The sequence below is a fragment of the Dendrobates tinctorius genome, unplaced genomic scaffold, assembly GCF_039654945.1.
Source record: "Dendrobates tinctorius isolate UK_male_01 unplaced genomic scaffold, ASM3965494v1 ptg000103l, whole genome shotgun sequence".
Classification (NCBI taxonomy): domain Eukaryota; kingdom Metazoa; phylum Chordata; class Amphibia; order Anura; family Dendrobatidae; genus Dendrobates; species Dendrobates tinctorius.
Genome location: NW_027361771.1, coordinates 10,689,113 through 10,709,231, shown reverse-complemented (window position 1 = coordinate 10,709,231; position 20,119 = coordinate 10,689,113). Strand labels below are relative to the sequence as shown.

The window sequence follows — 20,119 nt, the reverse complement described above, 5'->3', positions numbered from 1 at the left end:
CCAGTTTCGCCGAGCTCCACTGAAATAGACAGAGTTGGGGTAGAATGGGAGGAGTGACAGCACAGCTTACCTTATTCCTTAAGCCAAAAACCTTATTCTAGTCCATGACTCTATGAGATTTTTGGCAAGGTACATGAAGGATCATGCCACTTTTGAGCCGCTACTAAGTAATTAAGAGACGTGAACCACATAATGAATCATGAGCGTCTGACTCCAGATTGCCTCTCGTCAAGACTGGCAAGAACATAGCTGGTCTTGATGCATTGGGACCGAATGAATGAAGATTGCATACTGAAACTTTGTGCAATTTTATGATTTAAAGGTAACCATTTGTATATATGTAAAAGTCATTTTTTCGATGTTAAAGGAGTCCATGGCCGATACATTTTTACTTCCACTATATATAGTCTGTCTGGTGCAGTAGGTAAACATTTACCTCATACAATACTTTTTCTCTGCATCAGTTTACCAGTATTACTTCTATAATAAATAAGGCTGTATTCACTATGTGAGGAGCTGGCCACGGACTTTTACCAGTACGTCGATCTTATTGTTGTGTTTATTAGAGATTTTCTTGCTTGTCAGTTTAAAGTGCACAAATCTCTCATAGAAATTGTTCTGCCTCACAAATTAATGTTTCCATTCAGTGAAAGTATGCAGAGGAAGACTGTGGGCTGGATCTCATGGATACATAAGGCCTACATTAGCATTTCTGTCCTGCATCTGATGGGGGCATGTGAGTCTTTATTCCTCTCTGCAGGGGGTATCTCCAATACACAAATCTGTAGACAGGCTGGAGACTGAGCTTCTGGACTATTCTTCATTCTTTGAGCTAAAAGCAAATGTTTAAGAGGGAGGGTGTGAACACCTCTGCCCACCCATCTGGGGGATTGATTCCAATAGAGAGGGAGAACAATAAGCCACATGTTTAGGAAGGCAGTTGGTGCAGAGACGCCGAGGGGTTAGAATCTGTTGGTGAGGTCCTGGTTCCCCTGTATGGATAGCCTATGGAAATTGGAGATGGGTTGCTGGCTGGAGCTTGATACACATGCCACGTGTTACAGTCGTGATATCTTTCATTTGGATGTGAGTTAATATCTTAAGGACTGTTCTTGCTGGCTGAAGCTTGATGCATGTGCTATGGTAGTTATACCTACCATCTGGATGTGGGGAACTATCTTAAGGACTGTTGTTGCCAGCTGGAGCTTGGTACACGTGCTATGCTCCTGAGTAGAGTTGAGCGACTTCGGTCGGATCGGGTTTTGTGAAACCCGAATGAAACAAAATTTGAGTCGGATGAAACTGGTCCGACTAGGGCAAAAAAAGTCGGAGTTTCATCCACTCAGTGCCGACTTTTTTTCCCCATTGACTTGCATTGGGGTCGGGTTTTGGACGAAACTCCGACTTTTTTTGCTCTAGCCGGACCAGTTTCATCCGACTCAAATTTTGCTTCATTCGGGTTTCACGAAACCCGATCCGACCAAAGTCACTCAACTCTACTCCTGAGACCTATCGTATGGATGTGAGGAACTATCTTAAGGACTGTTGTTGCCAGCAGGAGCGGGAGACGAGCTACCGTCGTGGTATGGAGCATGGACTGTGCCTACAGACTATACTGGCGAGAGATACAAAAGCAGTGGGCCTACAAAAGTTGGGAGACAGTAGGTCTCGCCTGGTAAAGGAAAGTGGAACTAATGACCCCAGGATGGGATCTTGTGGACACGGGACATTACATTGTGACCAACTACCTGGAATTACTCTAAAGGTACTGTCACACTTAGCGATCTACCAGCGATCCCGACCAGCGATATGACGCGGTCAGGATCGCTGGTACATCGCTAAGTGGTCACTAGTGAGCTGCCACATAGGCAGATCTCACTAGTGACATCACTGGGGACGGGGGTCGCTACTTACCTGTCACACCAGGCGATCCTGCGTCCTCCCGCCCGGCTCCACGCGTCGCTCGTCCTCACAGCAGGAAGTGCCGCAGGAAGCTGACGACGAGAAACAGTCCTGAACGTTCTCGCGCGATCAGCGATAACCAGCGGGGGAGCGGGTCGTAGGTAGGTATCAGACACAGAGATATCGCTAGCAATATCGCTATAACGTCACTAGTTATAGCGATATTGCTAGCGATATCTCTTAGTGTGACATGCCCTTAAGACCATGGATGTAAAGAATAAAAATAGTTGCATTGTTACCCTGCCTAGGTGATTATTACAATCCAGAACCTCAAATCTTCACACACTACAATGATGATAAATCACAATGACATTAATATAGACTAGGAATATTGCTGCTGACAACATTACTTTTGCTGTTGGAAATAAACGAAAGCCAAACAATAACCCAGATGGACTCCATTAATTGGTTGGAACAATCAGCATTTTTTAAAGACATTTTATTGTCTTTAATGGAGTGTTTTTACGTTTGAAAATATTGAAGTCATATACTTCTTTAAAGTCTAGGGGTATGTATCCACAATGTCTTTTTTAGATGGATTCCCCCTAGAATCCGACTGAAAAAGTACTGCAAAAACCACCACAAAAAATGTATATCATGCACAACATGTCGAAAACACAATGCTGTGCATATTTTCAATCTTTTATTACTTATTTTATCCACTTCAGGAAAAAAAGATGCTGGCTTTTTCTGGAAGCTGCTTTGTGAGGGAAGATTTTAGTGGATTAAAGATGTCGAGTGAACATAGCCTATAGCAAATGAATATTTTCACAATGGTATTTTGTGTGTAATTTTTGCAGTTTGTGGCACTATATATTTTTTTCAAAAGCCAGCATGCTCTGTTCATGTATTTTTTAGCTATTTTCCAATAGAATTCTCTATTGGACTAGAAAAATCCAAACATAGCATGTGCTAAATAGACCTCAAAAGAGCCCAAAGGTGTCTTTGTAAGGCATAGGGTTTTCTTCATCCACAAACAATTCTGGTGAAACTACATGATAATGGATAATGCTGGATGTGGAAATTCATTCATTCTGATCAATGTAAATATATTCTCAGTGACTTCTTCTATGCTCATATGATTTTACACAATCAATAGCAGATGGAATTGTACTACCTACTGTAAAATATAAACCTTCGTGTTGTATGCTCATCAAATACTTTTTCAAACCATTGCACAGTACTAGGTAAGAAATTTTAACAGCATAACAGATGCAGTATAGAGATGCTTACCATGTTCGCATCATCATCAATATTATTGCTGTAATCAATTTTGGGATCCTCAAGATGAGGTTGAGGGGTGACGTTTGGCAGCACAGTTTTTCCGTTACAGCCTTGATAATCTATGGGCAGACTGGGTTTATTCTGTAATGAGTAAGTGTAAGGAACGTGCAATGTGTCGAGTGCTTCCCTTTTGTCCACTAGCTCCATTACATTACAAGAAGAGCCTTTACGAATGGACATCTCCTCATCAGATGTCTCGCCTTCTGAACTCTCCTTTCCATCGGCAGAGAGCAAGGATTTATGTTCCCCACTCTGCACTTGTCGCTTAATGCTGGAGGTTCGTCCGATGCTGTTCCAACTAGACCTTCGGCTGTTCCAACTGCACACGGCACCCCAGGAACTATGCGTGGAATTCCGTGCACTGGGCTGTAGATACAAACATACAAATAAGTGTTTTGTTTTTTCCTATTTCCCAAAAAACCTGTTCAATTGACATGAAAAATGTATCATTCATACCATAGACTTGATCTCACTGCCATGAGGACCATCAGAAACGCTGCTCTGCCTACGAGATTCACAACCCAGAGATAGTTCTCCAAACAGAGAATTTTTTGGCACAGGCATGGGAGTGGCAGCTGTATGAATGATGAGAGGTGGTTGTAAATTGGCCTTTACCTCCGGTAATCCATGTAATGGAGTAACTAAAAAAGAGTTGAGTGATGATTGACTTGAAATAAGCTACAGCAATTCTAGAGTGCTACTAATGCAAGAAATTTTTGAATATGGGGTTACAGTTTTTCTGAGGCACTGGGGAACTTGTTTCAATATCTGTAGCATGCTAGAAGCAAAGAGAAAAGGATGCATGATGGTTTTCATGTTAAAACAAAAAAAATCTACTGTATTAATAAATATGAAATATCATAACTTCCAGGGACTATGTTTCACCAGGAAGGCAATCCAACATCTATATACAGAGCTATGAACCCAATGATAGTTCCTGCATCTATATATAGGGCTAGGTACCCATGGATAATTACATCTATATACAGAGCTAGGAACCTATGGATATTTCCAACATCTATACACAGAGCTAGGAACCCATTGATATTTCCAGTATCTACTGTATATACAGAGGTACAATTGTGGCCAAAAGAATTGACACCCCTGCAATTCTGTCAGATAATACTCAGTTTCTTCCTGAAAATGATTGCAAACACAAATTCTTTGGTATTATTATCTTCATTTAATTTGTCTTAAATGAAAAAACACAAAAGAGAATGAAGCAAAAAGCAAAACATTGATCATTTCAAACAAAACTCCAAAAATGGGCCAGACAAAAGTATTGGCACCCTTAGCCTAATACTTGGTTGCACAACCTTTAGCCAAAATAACTGCACCCAACCGCAGTGTGTTTTGGGTCATTGTCCTGCTGGAAGACCCATGACCTCTGAGGGAGACCCAGCTTTCTCACACTGGGCCCTACATTATGCTGCAAAATTTGTTGGTAGTCTTCTGACTTCATAATGCCATGCACACGGTCAAGCAGTCCAGTGCCAGAGGCAGCAAAGCAACCCCCAAAACATCAGAGAACCTCCGCCATGTTTGACTGTAGGGACTGTGTTCATTTCTTTGAATGCCTCTTTTTTTCTCCTGTAAATTCTATGCTGATGCCTTTGCCCAAAAAGCTCTACTTTTGTCTCATCTGACCAGAGAACATTCTTCCAAAACGTTTTAGGCTTTTTCAGGTAAGTTTTGGCAAACTCCAGCCTGGCTTTTTATGTCTCGGGGTAAGAAGTGGGGTCTTCCTGGGTCTCCTACCATACAGTCCCTTTTCATTCAGACGCCGATGGATAGTACGGGTTGACACTGTTGTACCCTCGGACTGCAGTGCAGCTTGAACTTGTTTGGATGTTAGTCGAGGTTCTTTATCCAACATCCGCACAATCTTGCGTTGAAATCTCTTGTCAATTTTTGTTTTCCGTCCACATCTAGGGAGGTTAGCCACAGTGCCATGGGCTTTAAACTTCTTGATGACACTGCGCACGGTAGACACAGGAACATTCAGGTCTTTGGAGATGGACTTGTAGCCTTGAGATTGCTCATGCTTCCACACAATTTGGTTTCTCAAGTCCTCAGACAGTTCTTTGGTCTTCTTTCTTTTCTCCATGCTCAATGTGGTACACACAGGGACACAGGACAGCGGTTGAGTCAACTTTAATCCATGTCAACTGGCTGCAAGTGTGATTTAGTTATTGCCAACACCTGTTAGGTGCCACAGGTAAGTTACAGGTGCTGTTAATTACACAAATTAGAGAAGCATCACATGATTTTTCGAACAGTGCCAATACTTTTGTCCACCCTCTTTTTTATGTTTGGTGTGGAATTATATCCAATTTGGCTTTAGGACAATTCTTTTTGTGTTTTTTTCATTTAAGACAAATTAAATGAAGATAATAATACCAAAGAATTTGTGTTTGCAATCATTTTCAGGAAGAAACTGAGTATTATCTGACAGAATTGCAGGGGTGTCAATACTTTTGGCCACATCTGTAGGAACCTAGGGATATTTCCAGCATCTATACATAGAGCTAGGAACCCATGGATATTTCCAACATATATATATGGATCAATTAACCTATGGATATTTCCAACATCTATACATATAGACAGGAACCCATGGATAGTTCCAAAATCTACAGTATATGCAGAATATTGAACCTATGGAGTTATAAAGGTTATTTAAAAAATTGGGAATGTGATGTGATTTGATCAAAATAACAAGATCAAAATCACAACACTATTCAATTTTTCTTTTTATCAGTAGTCTTTTGTTTAAGTTCACAGTCCCCTCCTTACATGTTCTCATGTCATAATAATTGCTGCAAATTTTGGAAGTCATTGGCGTCACTAAGTAATATCAGAAAACTGCATTGGTTGGTGACTGTGAGGCTAGACTCCTAAGATAGAAGAAGTCACGGCAATGTACTGTGCGGTGTTTCCTATCTGCGCACATGGATGTCACAGAACGGGGACATGCTGTAACGGACTCGATCCATCCATGTACAGTCATATGCTAAAGTTTGGGCACCCCTATTAATGTTAACCTTTTTTCTTTATAACAATTTTGTTTTTTGCAACAGCTATTTCAGTTTCATATATCTAATAACTGATGGACTCAGTTATATTTCTGGATTCAAATGAGGTTTATTGTACTAACAGAAAATGTGCAATCTGCATTTAAACAAAATTTGACTGGTGCAAAAGTATGGGCACCCTTATCATTTTCTTGATTTGAACACTCCTAACTACTTTTTACTGACTTCCTGAAGCACTAAATTGGTTTTGTAACCTCATTGAGCTTTGAACTTCATAGCCAGGTGTATCAAATCATGAGAAAAGGTATTTAAGGTGGCCACTTGCAAGTAGTTCTCCTATTTGATTCTACTATGAAGAGTGGCATCATGGGCTCCTCAAAACAACTCTCAAATGATCTGAAAACAAAGATTATTCAACATAGCTTTTCAGGGGAAGGATACAAAAAGTTGTCTCAGAGATTTAACCTGTCAGTTTCCACTGTGAGGAACATAGTAAGGAAATGGAAGAACACAGGTACAGTTCTTGTTAAGCCCAGAAGTGGCAGACCAAGAAAAATATCAGAAAGGCAGAGAAGAAGAATGGTGAGAACAGTCAAGGACAATCCACAGACCACCTCCAAAGACCTGCAGCATCATCTTGTTGCAGATGGTGTCACTGTGCATCGGTCAACAATACAGCGCACTTTGCACAAGGAGAAGCTGTATGGGAGAGTGATGTGAAAGAAGCCGTTTCTGCAAGCACGCCACAAACAGAGTCGCCTGAGGTATGCAAAAGCACATTTGGACAGGCCAGTTACATTTTGGAAGAAGGTCCTGTGGACTGATGAAACAAAGATTGAGTTGTTTGGTCATACAAAAAGGCGTTATGCATGGAGGCTAAAAAACACAGCATTCCAAGAAAAACACTTGCTACCCACAGTAAAATTTGGTGGAGGTTCCATCATGCTTTGGGGCTGTGTGGCCAATGCTGGCACCGGGAATCTTGGTAAAGTTGAGAGTCGCATGGATTCAACTCAGTATCAGCAGATTCTTGACAATAATGTGCAAGAATCAGTGACGAAGTTGAAGTTACGCAGGGGATGGATATTTCAGCAAGACAATGATCCAAAACACCGCTCCAAATCTACTCAGGCATTCATGCAGAGGAACAATTACAATGTTCTGAAATGGCCATCCCAGTCCCCAGACCTGAATATCATTGAACATCTGTGGGATGATTTCAAGCGGGCTGTCCATGCTCGGCGACCATCTAACTTAATTGAACTGGAATTGTTTTGTAAACAGGAATGGTCACAAATACCTTCCTCCAGGTTCCAGGAACTCATTAATAGCTACAGGAAGCGACTAGAGGCTGTTATTTTTGCAAAAGGAGGATCTACGAAATATTAATGTCAGTTTTATGCTGAGGTGCCCATACTTTTGCACCGGTCAAATTTTGTTTAAATGCAGATTGCACATTTTCTGTTAGTACAATAAACCTCATTTGAATCCAGAAATATAACTGAGTCCATCAGTTATTAGATATATGAAACTGACATAGCTGTTGCAAAAACCAAAATTGTTATAAAGAAAAAAGGTTAACATTAATAGGGGTGCCCAAACTTTAACATATGACTGTATAATAGAAATGGTTCAGTAGTGGTTTGAACATGTTTCCAAGCAATAATTAATGTAAAACTGTTTGCTCCATAAATCAATAAAGTAAACCTCACAGCTCATTCATGCTGCTGGATCCATGGACAGTGTCAATCAACATACTGACCCGGTCATTTCAGCCAGATACATATAAAAGTCAACCAGGAACCATGCAGCATGGATGACTAGTCCCCAGTGACGTCTTCCCGGTCTGCTCCCCTTGAGTGACAGGTCACTCCCCATGCACAGAGAAGGAGAGTGGGGAAAAGCCGCTGGTGAGTGGCCTCCTGGACTAGTCATTCAAGCGGCATGGTCCCTGGATGGTTTTCAAATATATGTTCTCTCTGTAGCACAGGGCCAGAAATGAAAGAGCCAGTGTCTGATTCATCCTGCTTGTTGTTTTGGGCAGCGTGAATCAGCTCTTTGGTTCTCTAGGTGAAATATGAATAACTTGCACAGCTATTCAACAAAATATAGTGATATAAAGTATAATATAGTAAAGTATTACCAATAGTACCCATTCATACAGTTGTATGGACCATTATTCTTACTCACAAGACACATTGGAAAGGCTTTTACGAATTCCACATTCATCTGGAGCACTTTCAGAACCAGACAGGGAGCCACCACCCTGTAATTTTACAGGTAAAGTAATAGTTAATTAAGTACTAGTGAAAGGATTGTTCCCTTACATTATATTTTGGGCTATAAACTGTAGTAGCTATAGCAAAACAAGCTGAGAATTACTTATCGTCCCCATGTCCAGCATCTGCTCTCTGTCGCTTCTCAGTCTCTGTTGTTTGTCTGCAGTGCTGATGTCACATTAGCAGCACTACAGCCAATCACTCAGCTCAAAGGCTTTTGCCACGAGAGGGGGTGCTTTACCCAGGGAGGGCAAGTAATACTCAAATTGTTCTGAAAGGGGACAACCCCATTAATTATTTGGATTATGGCAGAACCATGTTCATATTGATACAAACCTTTGTCATAATCATTGATCGGATTGTAGGTGTGAACTGCATTTACACACATAGCAATCTCACAGATTGGGAAATAGGTCTGAGATAACTATTAATATCAACAGAAACTTCTAGTCTTCCTCATCTGTTTTGCAATATAACATTTCTATTAGTTTTGGTTTGAATCTATTCATAAGTGTGTCGCAGATAGACATGAGCTGTGAGCGGCTCTTCTTTTAATTAGATAGCCTGTGTACTTTTCAGTCACGTGTGTGTCCCACTGCGAAGATGATGGCGCACTAGGCCAAAAACTAAAAGAAGACCCACGGATGCTGTCAGGTAAGAAGCATTTCACATGGCTCCCATCCAGTATCCAAAGATTAATGACTCGGCCAATGGGCAGGGTTGTGTGAATCAAAGATCGCACCAAACGAGCATTTACATATACAATTTTAGTCTGACTGGACATACGGTAAATTGATCTGTACATGTAAATGAACTCCAAAGTTGTAGCCAAACACTTTTGTGGATATGTTCAAGGCTCATCAGATCACTTTTCCAAACATCCCTAGGGGTCCATTTACCGGAACTGACCAGTGGCATTAAATGATCGCTGATTATCTACAGCACTCCGCTCTTCAGATGCACACAGCGCGATCCGTAATAAATCGTTCAGTGCACATAGGCTGCTATTACTCTCAGCAGCGTGAGCTCTGTCCACATGTGCTGCCGATAATTATCTTCTGTGTAGTACGAAAGATCATTTCACCCAACAAACAAGCATTTTTGCTCATTCATCAAGGTATCATAATTTTTAGGAACGCTCGTTCATGATAATCTTTCAGTGTGAATGCACTTTAAGATGACAGGTTTTTTCTCTACAACAAATATGGCATAAGAACAAACACTGAGAACTGAAAACATAAAATGACATGGTTCAAGAAGTGATTGGGCTCACCACAAGAGAGTCAATAGGCAGGTGTATACAGCTTAGGTGCGCACTCATGTCTTCTCTTTTGGATACTTCCTGTAAAAAGAAAAAAAGAACCTTGTACATGCATAATAAAACCACAAAATATCTCTTACAGTATTGATCATTATTGTATCCCATAATGATAAATAGTTACTGATGTACTGTATATATAAATCTAAATACATATACGGTATATATCTAACTGAAAGATGCATCAAATTCATTCCAGCGCTCCCGTTATTAAGGCTGAGCATAAAAAATGGCAGACTTAGGCCTCATTTAAACGTTAATGATTTTTTTGGTAAGCAAAAAAAAAATATGCGTTTTATAATATTTTTCATCAGTCTTTGGTCCTTGTATAAATTTTTAACATCAGTGTTTCCACAGTGATTTTCTCGTGTTAAAAAAATAAATTAAATAAATAAATTGCAAAACTACTCCCCATTACAATGTTAATGGCGTACAGCTCACAGACTGCACACCGATGCCACGTGTGTTACGTGATTTTCATAGACCATAGACTTGTAAGGGTAATTTTGATTTGTGACTTGGATCAAAATTGGACATATCTAAGTGATTTTTTTTCCAACGCACAATCCGCAACCCCCCCCAAACATGTGAATAGTACCAAAGACTAGAATGTCCGTCAAAATCATGGTTAGAACATGTATGTGAAAAACGGACATCTGAATAGATCGCATATGGGTTTCTATCCTGCAGTAGTCCTGTACAGTTCTAGTGGCGTACTTAGGTAATATTAATGCAATACAGTGGGGTGGGGTGTGGGGGCAGAGGGAGTATTTGATACACTATCAATTTTGCAAGTTTTCACACCTACAAAAATTGGAGACGTCTGTAATTTTTATCGTAGGTACACTTCAATTGTGAGAGACAGAATCTAAAAGTAAAAAAACAGAAAATCATATTGTATGATTTTTAAATAATTAAATTGCATTTTATTGCATTAAGAATTTGATCTACCACCCAACAAGAATTCTGGCTCTCACAGACTTGTTAGTGTTTCTTTAAGAAGCTGTCCTACTCTGTATTCTTTACCGGGATTAGATTGTCAATTTTCCTTGGTCTGGGGCTCCATGCAGGATCTCAGGATGATTCTGAGAAAGGTCAGGAATCAGCCCAGAACTACACAGGAGGACCTGGTCAATGACCTGAAGAGAGCTGGGACCACAGTCTCAAACATTACTATTAGTAATACAATATGCTGTCATGGATTAAAATCCTGCGGAGCATGCAAGGTGCCCCTTCTCACGCCAGCACATGTCCATGCCAATTTGAAGTTCTCCAATGACCATCTGGATGATCCAGAGGAGGCATGGGAGAAGGTCATGTGGTCAGATGAGAACAAAATAGAACTTTTTGCTATCAACTCCACTCGCTGTGTTTGAAAGAAGAAGGATGGGCTAAGAAACAAGAAGTATTAGCTCCTTAATTAGGGTCATATCCCTTAGTCTGTAGTATAATGCCGTCAGAGAATAAGGCTACTTTCACATTTCCATTTTGAAGCATCAGGCACGATGCGGCGAAAAATTGAAAAACCGGATTCGGCGCCTGCTGCCACCGGATCTGGCTTTTTTCCCATAGACTTACATTATCGCCGCATTGCGCCTGATGGCCATGCGGCGTGTCCGGCTTTAGCCGGAAACGGCAAAAAATGCCTGTCCGGCGTCTGCAAAAAAGTTCCATGCAACGTTTTTTGACAGCGCCGGACCGCTTTTTTGCAGAGCGCATGCGCGAAGACTCTCTTTCCCTTTCCCTCTCCTGCACCGTATCTGGCAAAAACAGATGATCCGGCGGGCTGCGACTCCTACCGGATCAGGTTTGACAACTTTTCGCCGCAGCCCGCCGGATTTAAAATCCGGAAATGTGAAAGTAGCCTAAACCCCAGGCACCATATAGTACTCTTCCCTGTAGTAGATCCCCGTACACATGTAACCATGGCTAGTAAATCGATCCAGGTATATGGGAAAAAAAAACATGCGCCATAGAGACAGAATAATCAGGGGTTAATCTTACCCATGTCCTTGTCTGGTGTGCAGGAATGTGCCCCTACGCACGTTTCGCAGTTGCTTCCTCGGGGGGCCTTGTCTCTATGCCGCATGTTTTTGTCCCATATACCTGGATCCATTTACTAGCCATGGTTACATGTGTACGGGGATCTACTACCGGGAAGAGTACTATATGGTGACTGGGGTTTATCCTCTGATGGCATTATACTACAGACTAAGGGATATGACCCTAATTAAGGAACTAATACTTCTTGTTTCTTAGCCCATTTATGTCCATGTCTGGACGCAGGACTACTTTTTCATCCGGTTTTTCCCGGCTCATGTGTTAACAACTATCCTGCACTATTCATCTATGTGAATTTTATATTTTGATACTATTACATTAAAGACTTCTTTAATATTTTTGGATATTTTGGTATTATGGTGGTTATTGCTCCGCTTGCTTGGTGTTATTACATATCAGGAGCTCCATAGGGGATTTGTCTCCAAAAAGTCACTGAGGGTGACTTAAGAAGGATTACTATTATGTACTCTGTACTTGGGATCTTGTTATTAATTTTCGTAACCAGCAGAGGGAAAGCCGACGACTGGGGGCAGATGTTTATACTGTGATATACTGTACACAGCAGATGATTTGCTGACATTTCATCTATCTATTATATATATACACTCACTGGCCACTTTATTAGGTACACCTGTCCAACTGTGTGTTAAGACTTAATTTCTAATCAGCCAATCACATGGCGGCAGCTCAGTGCATTTAGGCATGTAGACATGGTCAAGACAATCTCCTGCAGTTCAAACCGAGCATCAGTATGGGGAAGAAAGGTGATTTGAGTGCCTTTGAACGTGGCATGATTGTTGGTGCCAGAAGGGCTGGTCTGAGTATTTCAGAAACTGCTGATCTACTGGGATTTTCACGCACAACCATCTCTAGGGTTTACAGAGAATGGTCCGAAAAAGAAAAAAAATCCAGTGAGCGGCAGTTCTGTGGCCGGAAATGCCTTGTTGATGCCAGAGGTCAGAGGAGAATGGGCATACTGGTTCGAGCTGATAGAAAGGCAACAGTGACTCAAATTGCCACCCGTTACAACCAAGGTAGGCAGAAGAGCATCTCTGAACGCACAGTGCGTCGAACTTTGAGGCAGATGGGCTACAGCAGCAGAAGACCACACTGGGTACCACTCCTCTCAGCTAAGAACAGGCATCTGATGGCTACTTTCAGCAGGATAATGCGCCATGTCATAAAGCTCGAATCATCTCAGATTGGTTTCTTGAACATGACAATGAGTTCACTGTACTCAAATGGCCTCCTCAGTCACCAGATCTCAATCCAATAGAGCATCTTTGGGATGTGGTGGAACGGGAGATTCGCATCAGGGATGTGCAGCCGACAAATCTGCGCCAACTGTGTGATGCCATCATGTCAATATGGTCCAAAATCTCTGAGGAATGCTTCCAGCACCTTGTTGAATCTCTGCCACGAAGAATTGAGGCAGTTCTGAAGGCAAAAGGGGGTCCAACCCGTTACTAGCATGGTGTACCTAATAAAGTGGCCAGTGAGTGTATATGTACTGTATATATAAATATATATATGTGTGTGTGTTTTGAAGAATATTTCATTTGAAAACGATGTGTAAATGACAGAATTGCTGTATGTAAAAGCTCATGTTAAAATCGCATTGCAATCGGATAGTAATCGCACTGCATTTGGACGCTCATTCGGATGCTAGGTGTGAGAAATCGGATTGTACTCGCATGACACTCGCATTACACTCCTACGACTCTCGGCAGGGAGACTCAAACCGATTTTTCATACGTTAAGTGTGACCCCGCCCAAATTTTCAGTGTATCAAATACTTATTTTCCACACTGGACATGAATATTTCCATGAAAAAAATTCCCTGATTGCATTTATATTGTACACTGTAGTAAATATCTTGAGCTAAAATGTGAACACTATAAATATATATTCTCAGCGTTCCTATAGATAGCTAACCACACCTCAGTGAATGTCAACATTTAAAATACAATCTACACTAAAATTGATCTAATTTCTAAAACATAAATTCTTTGTGGCCCCTAAAAGTTGAAGATATAAGTACTGACTGATAGGGGGAAATAGAATGATGAATTGAGTATATAATAGCCCTTGCTGTTATGATAAACAGCACTGAATATTATGGGAGCTGCCGCTGACGCTTCCATACACTCAGCACAAAATCATTTCCCTCTCGGTGGAAACTGAATATAAATTATGTGAATGTGAAATGAACCAGATTAACAGAACAACCGGTGCGTGCTATTTATAAACAACACAATCAGAAACTGTTTGTGGGCATCTTGTGTGGTCCTCTGTAATAACGGGGAAGATTTATTTTTAGTTTTATAGTTTTTATAGTTTAGAAATTACTCTATTTTTCGAACTAGAGTATCCTGGTCGGCTTCCAAGAACCCAGGTGGGTGGATGAGATTTTAACAAATCCTATCCATATAATGCAGATTTTTGCCACACAATTAACCAGCGGTGCATTTTTTTAAAAATTGGCAGTATGTTAACATCTGTTGGCAAGGGAAGGGATTTTTGGTGAGTTTTATCCACTAACTGGAATGTGGAAGGAAAAATCTGCAGTCAATCCCAGTGTGTGGATTTTGAATAATGTTGTGTGGTGTTGACAGATTGCAGAGGTCACCAGTTGACATGTCATCAATGCAGCAAGAGGACCAGAGAACTGGGAAGCAGGCACAAGAGCATCAGAAGATTGGCTATACTACATTTTTTATTTTAGTCTCTCAGCTGTTTGAAGTCACAGCAAGCTTCACACAATCTGGTGCAAAGCTGTGAATTTCAGCACATTTTGCCAACAATTCCGTTGGGCCTTACCCCTAAGACTAGGCTGAGCTGTACAACTGAAGTGGCTTGAATACTACAGGCCTATCTTTGTGAGGAGATGCGCTGGAGTCAGATGCATATGCCTCTTCATTAATCAGGTGTGTCAGATCAGTGTCGTACACTACCATGTGCACTTTGCTACAAATCCTACTGCAATCCCTGCTAGAGAAAGATTTGTGGCTTAGTGGTATGTTCCGTGAAGGCTGATTGTCTGGTTTGGCCCTTCCATCGTAGGTTTCCTAGGATCCTGGGGGTTTGGTGGCCTCCATAGAAAAGTGGGCACTGCCATGATGAACAATGGGCAGCGACTAATAGAATGGTATTTAACAGGGAGAAATGCAGGATTCTACATTTGGGCAACAAAAACAAAAATTACATTTATAGAATGGGAGAATAGAACTAAGCAACAGCACTCATGAAAAAGACGGGCATACTAATAGATCACAGATTGCACAAGTCAACAGTGTGATGCAGCAGTCTATATCACATAAAGTAATTAGCCTCCTTTTCTTCTCCTTGATCAGACCTCATCACGAGTACTGTTTCCATTTCTGGACATCATATTTTAAAAAAGATATTGAAAACCTGGAGCAAATTTAGAGAAGAGCTACCAGGATGGTGAGCAGACTGCAAAGTATGTCCTACAAGTAAAGGTGAAAGGATCTGGGAATGTTTAGTTTACAAAAAATTAGGCTAAGAGGAGACTTAATAGCGGTCTACAAATATCTGAAAAGATGTCACAGTGTAGGGGTATCATCCTTATTTTCATTTGCACATGGAAACACGAGAAGCAATGGAATGACACTGAAAGGGAGAAGATACATATTAGAATAAACTTTTTGACATTGAGGGTGATCAATGAGTGAAACAAGCTGCAATGAGAGGTGGTCAGTTCTCCTTCAATGGAAGTCTTCAAACAGAGGCTGGACAGACATTTGTCTGGGATAGTTTAGTGAATCTTGCATTGAGCATTGAGTTGAACATGATGACCCTAGAGGTCCCTTACAACTCTAATATGCTATGGTTCCAAGCCCCAGGCATGATTGGAGGGCTGAATTGTCACTCAACACACTGACAGCTCAGCACGCCCCAACCTCCAATTGGATGGCTGAGCTGTCCATCACTCACCATACTGACAGCTCAGCATACTCCTGCCCTAGATTGGATAGCTAAACTGTCACTCACTGAGTCCAGATAAAGCTTATTGGCGGAATTGTGACAGTACCCCCTCTTCTAGTGGGAGCCATCGTACCCCAGGAAACCTGCAATAGAAGGACCGGACCATACGATCAGCCCTCACGGAACCAACTGCTGCACCACAAGTCTAAGGCTACTTTCACACATCAGGTTTTCGGCGTCAGGCGCGATCCGGCGTCGTGCCGGAATGCCGGATCCGGCAAATGTTTTGTAAAACCTGATGTGCCGGATCCGGTTTTCTGCCGGATCCGTCTTGTTCTTGACAGACAAAACCGGATCCGTCTCATCCGGTTCATCCGTTTTTCTATCAGTTTTTCGACGGATTACGCCGGATCCGGTTTTTAAAATTGACCCTTGTGGCCTTCCGAACGGGATTGGCTACTGGAAAACTATATATAGCATGTTCCTACAGCCCTTCTTTGACAGGTTGTAGAGAAGAAAGTGCAGGTTGGAGAGAAGAGCAAGTTACTGGCGAAGATGGATGTTGTCATTGGAAATATTACCACTAGAAGTTCTGTGACGGTTTCAGTAATGAGGGACAATTTTGCACTATACTTTATGTCACCTCAAGGCAGAGTACACTGGCAGGATGACAGAGTGTGAAAGATTTGTGCCCTAACCAAACTTGTGTACCTTCTGGACCAACAGTATATACCTTTGCCAACCAAAGTTGGCTATCTTGTCATGGTCTTACTATTTTTAGCTTTAGGCCACAGGTGTGTACCTGGTTGTGTTTTATGCAAAGTATTTCACCTTTTAACAAAAGTTGTGTACATTGTTAGGAAATCACCAACAATAAACACAACTTTTCAGGTGAAATACTTTGCTTCAAACACAACCAGGAACACAACTGTGGCAAAAAGCTAAAATTTACCCACAGTTATATACCTGGTTTTGAATACCTTTTTACCTTTTAAATACCCTGTATTTAACCTTTTTTTTAAACATATTTCGCCGCAGAAAGAAATGACAGACAACCAGTGTAAACAATAATTTAACTTTTATTTAAAATATTTTTTTTTGTGTAAACTGTTTTTAAAGTTAAAAAAACTTTTTTAATAAAGGTTTGAAACCAACCAAATGGGCATTTTTATTACAAAAAAAACATTATAACTCGGTGTAGTGTGGGGTGGAAATACTGCTGGAGGGGCTGCGGGACACTTCGACAATGGGAGTGTGGAGAGAGGACTGGGATCGTGGTGGGGAAGGAACAGTTAGAGGTGATGGTGTGGAAAAAGCTACAGAATGGGTGGACATGTGGGAGGCAGAAGAGGTGGTGGGCGGTGGAGTGGAGGGTTGGGCAGGGACTGTAGGAGCAGATGATGTTGATGGAAAGTTGTATGGGGAAGGAGTTTGGTACGGGGAAGGAGTTTGGTACGGGGAAGGAGTTTGGTACAGGGCAGGTTGCTGGAAGTGGGGAGATGTCTGGTACTGGGGAGGTTGCTGGTACTGGTGAGGTTGCTGGTATGTAATAGGAGGGGGAGGATGGAAAGTGGCTGGAGGGGGTGCAGATGTAATAGGAGGGGGAGGATGGAAAGTGGCTGGAGGGGGTGCAGATGTAATAGGAGGGGGAGGATGGAAAGTGGCTGGAGGGGGTGCAGGTGGAGGAACTACAGTGGTGGGAGGTGGAGGTTGGGAGGTAACCTGCTGTAGAGCACCGTGGCACAAATGCATTACATGCATCTGCTGGGTAGGAGATAGTGTTGCCATGCGCTCCACAACAGACCTGAAAAAGGTGTGGTTTGGCGAAGATCTTGCTTCTGAATGCATGGTTTGCAGAAGTGTCTTCACCTCCAGAATGCTGGAGTTGATCTGCTGAAAGCCTGCGGAGATTTGCTCTGACAAGACTTTTCTGGAAAGATGCATTCAGATGCAAGAACTCTGGCACATAACTCTTTTCCTGACCCCTCTGCCGCTGTCGCCCAGTACCCGCAGGTGTACTAGAGGTGGCAGGGGCAGAAGGGTGGGGTAAAGGGAAAGCGATCTCCTCACCAGCAGCTTCATGTAATGTAGGCGGCCACGATGCTCCTGTGCTGGTGGATGGGACAGATGGGTCGAATGTGTGGGAAGGCTGGGAAGGTGCAGATGTACCGGGGCGGTCGAAGTGTCCCTCGGTGCCGGTCTCCTCAGGGATCGCCTCAGAAGGGTCCAATCGTGCAGGCTCCCGAGTGCTGCTCACCGTGCTGTGGAATAAAGAGAAAAAAAAACAATTAAAATACTGACATGGTATGGCCCTGGCTGAAAAAAAAAAGTTACATCTAACATTTTTTTTCACATGTGGTGTGTAATATTTACCTTCTAGTGACCATTGTTTCCCGGAGGAACGACAGGGCTTGTGCGCACTTGTACTTGCTCCTGCGTCCTCCAGATCCACTCGGGGCCCGCATCTCTTTATTGAACTCCTTCTTGAAACGATCCCTCACAGACCGCCACCGATTCACAATTCTGTTCCCTGAAACGAGAAAGGAGTGGTTAGTATACAACATCAGTGTTTCACAAACTCCAGTCCTCATGGTCCCCAGGGGTCATGTTTTCAGGATTTCCATAGTAAATAGAAATCCTGAACACATGATCCGTGGGGACCACGAGGACTGGAGTTCGGGAAACAATGGTTTACATCAAGCAACCGGTACTGTATATACTTACGCTCTTTAATCTGGGCCCGAACATCGAGGTCCTCCCAGCGGCCCACAAGGAGCGAACAGATTTCCTCCCAGAGTCGTCGGGTAACGATAAAGTCAGCGTGGCGGCGGTCAGCCATATTCCAGAGCGGCTCCCTTTCTCTGACGAGATCGATGAGGTGGTCCACATCGAGTCCTCCATCCTCACCGTCAGAGTCGGGAGCACGCTGTGAAGGCTGTTAAAGAAAAAGACAAAAATAACATAATTAGCCTCCACAAAAGAAATGAAATAAAAAGTGCAAAAAAACAAAGCAAAAATATTTATACTTACACGCTGGTGACCGCCGCGTTGCTGTCGCCGACGACCCTGGGAGGCACTGCGAGGACCTCTTGGCCGAGCACCAGATTGGGAAGACTAGAGAAGAAAACAAAAAATGTTATGTCTTTGGATGTAGGCATTTGTTTGCTGTGTGTGGTCTGCAGAACATTGTTTTCTATGTGTTGTGTGTAGTGTGATGTTGTGTTTCTGCGTTTGATGCAAAAAACTTACCAATTGTGAGCCCACTCCAAGTGTCTGTCCACCCCTTCCTTCTTCTTCTGGGAGCTCCTCTTCATCTTGTGAATCCTGTTTTGAAATAAAAGGCAATGAATAGACATATATTACAGAGATGATGGATTTTGGAAATAAAAACTTACCGTCAAACGCTGACGATGCGAGGGAGGGCTCCCAGAAGATGATGTGCTGTCTTCCTGGTGGCCACACTCCATGCCTGTGGGTGGTGTTCCAGCTGCTGCCATTGCTGCTGCTGCTGCTGCATCTATTTGGCGGCTGTTGAATAAAGAGAAACAAAGGGCCAATGAATATCTTGATATTATTCAATAGCCCTAGTTTGGAGGAATGGGGGATTTGATAATTACCGTCTCTCATCTGCTGCTGGCCTCCCCTCCTCAGCATGTTCCATTTGCTGCTCCATTTGGGGTGGTGGTGGTGCTGATGGTGCTGCAGTGGTCTCCTGCCTTCTCCTGCTGCGCTTGGTTGCTTTCTTGGGTGGCATGTTGGGTGTGGCTGTGGGTCCCACTGTCTTGCTTTTATATATGTCTTGTGGGCAGAGCTACTGAGCATGCTCAGACCAAAAAAACCGGATCCGGCCACCGGATCCGGCTTTCGCCGGATCAGGCGCATTGCGGCGCTCATAGGCTTTCATTGTGTGAAAAAGCCGGACGCGCCGGATCCGGCGTGTCCGGCTTTTTCGCCGGAGACAAAAAACGTTACAGTAGCCGTTTTTTCCAGACGCCGGATCGCGACACATTGCCGGATCCGGCGAAAACCGGATGAAACGCATGGCCATCCGGCGCGATCCGGCGCAAATGCAAGTCAATGGGGGGGAAACCGGATCCGGCATTGCATTTCGCCGGATCCGGTTTCTGTCAAAAGCGCCGGATCACGCCTGACGGCGAAAACCTGATGTGTGAAAGAGGCCTAAGGCTGGATTCACAAGTAGCGGAACTCCAGCGGAAGTTACCGTGAGAATT

The 20,119-nt window shown here is 42.7% G+C and overlaps 1 protein-coding gene across 6 annotated transcripts in view; it reads right to left on the bottom strand.

Annotated features, from left to right (window-relative positions):
- CACNA1G (calcium voltage-gated channel subunit alpha1 G) overlaps positions 1-20,119 on the bottom strand; it is a 341,842-nt gene that overhangs the window by 238,638 nt on the left and 83,085 nt on the right. For all 6 annotated transcript variants that reach the window (XM_073588056.1, XM_073588061.1, XM_073588058.1 and 3 more), the window contains exons 13-16: positions 9,834-9,902; positions 8,472-8,547; positions 3,703-3,887; positions 3,196-3,612 (exon numbers count right to left, since the gene is read on the bottom strand). In XM_073588056.1, the coding sequence (XP_073444157.1) occupies positions 3,196-3,612; positions 3,703-3,887; positions 8,472-8,547; positions 9,834-9,902 (747 nt within the window). The remainder of the gene's footprint in view (positions 1-3,195; positions 3,613-3,702; positions 3,888-8,471; positions 8,548-9,833; positions 9,903-20,119) is intronic.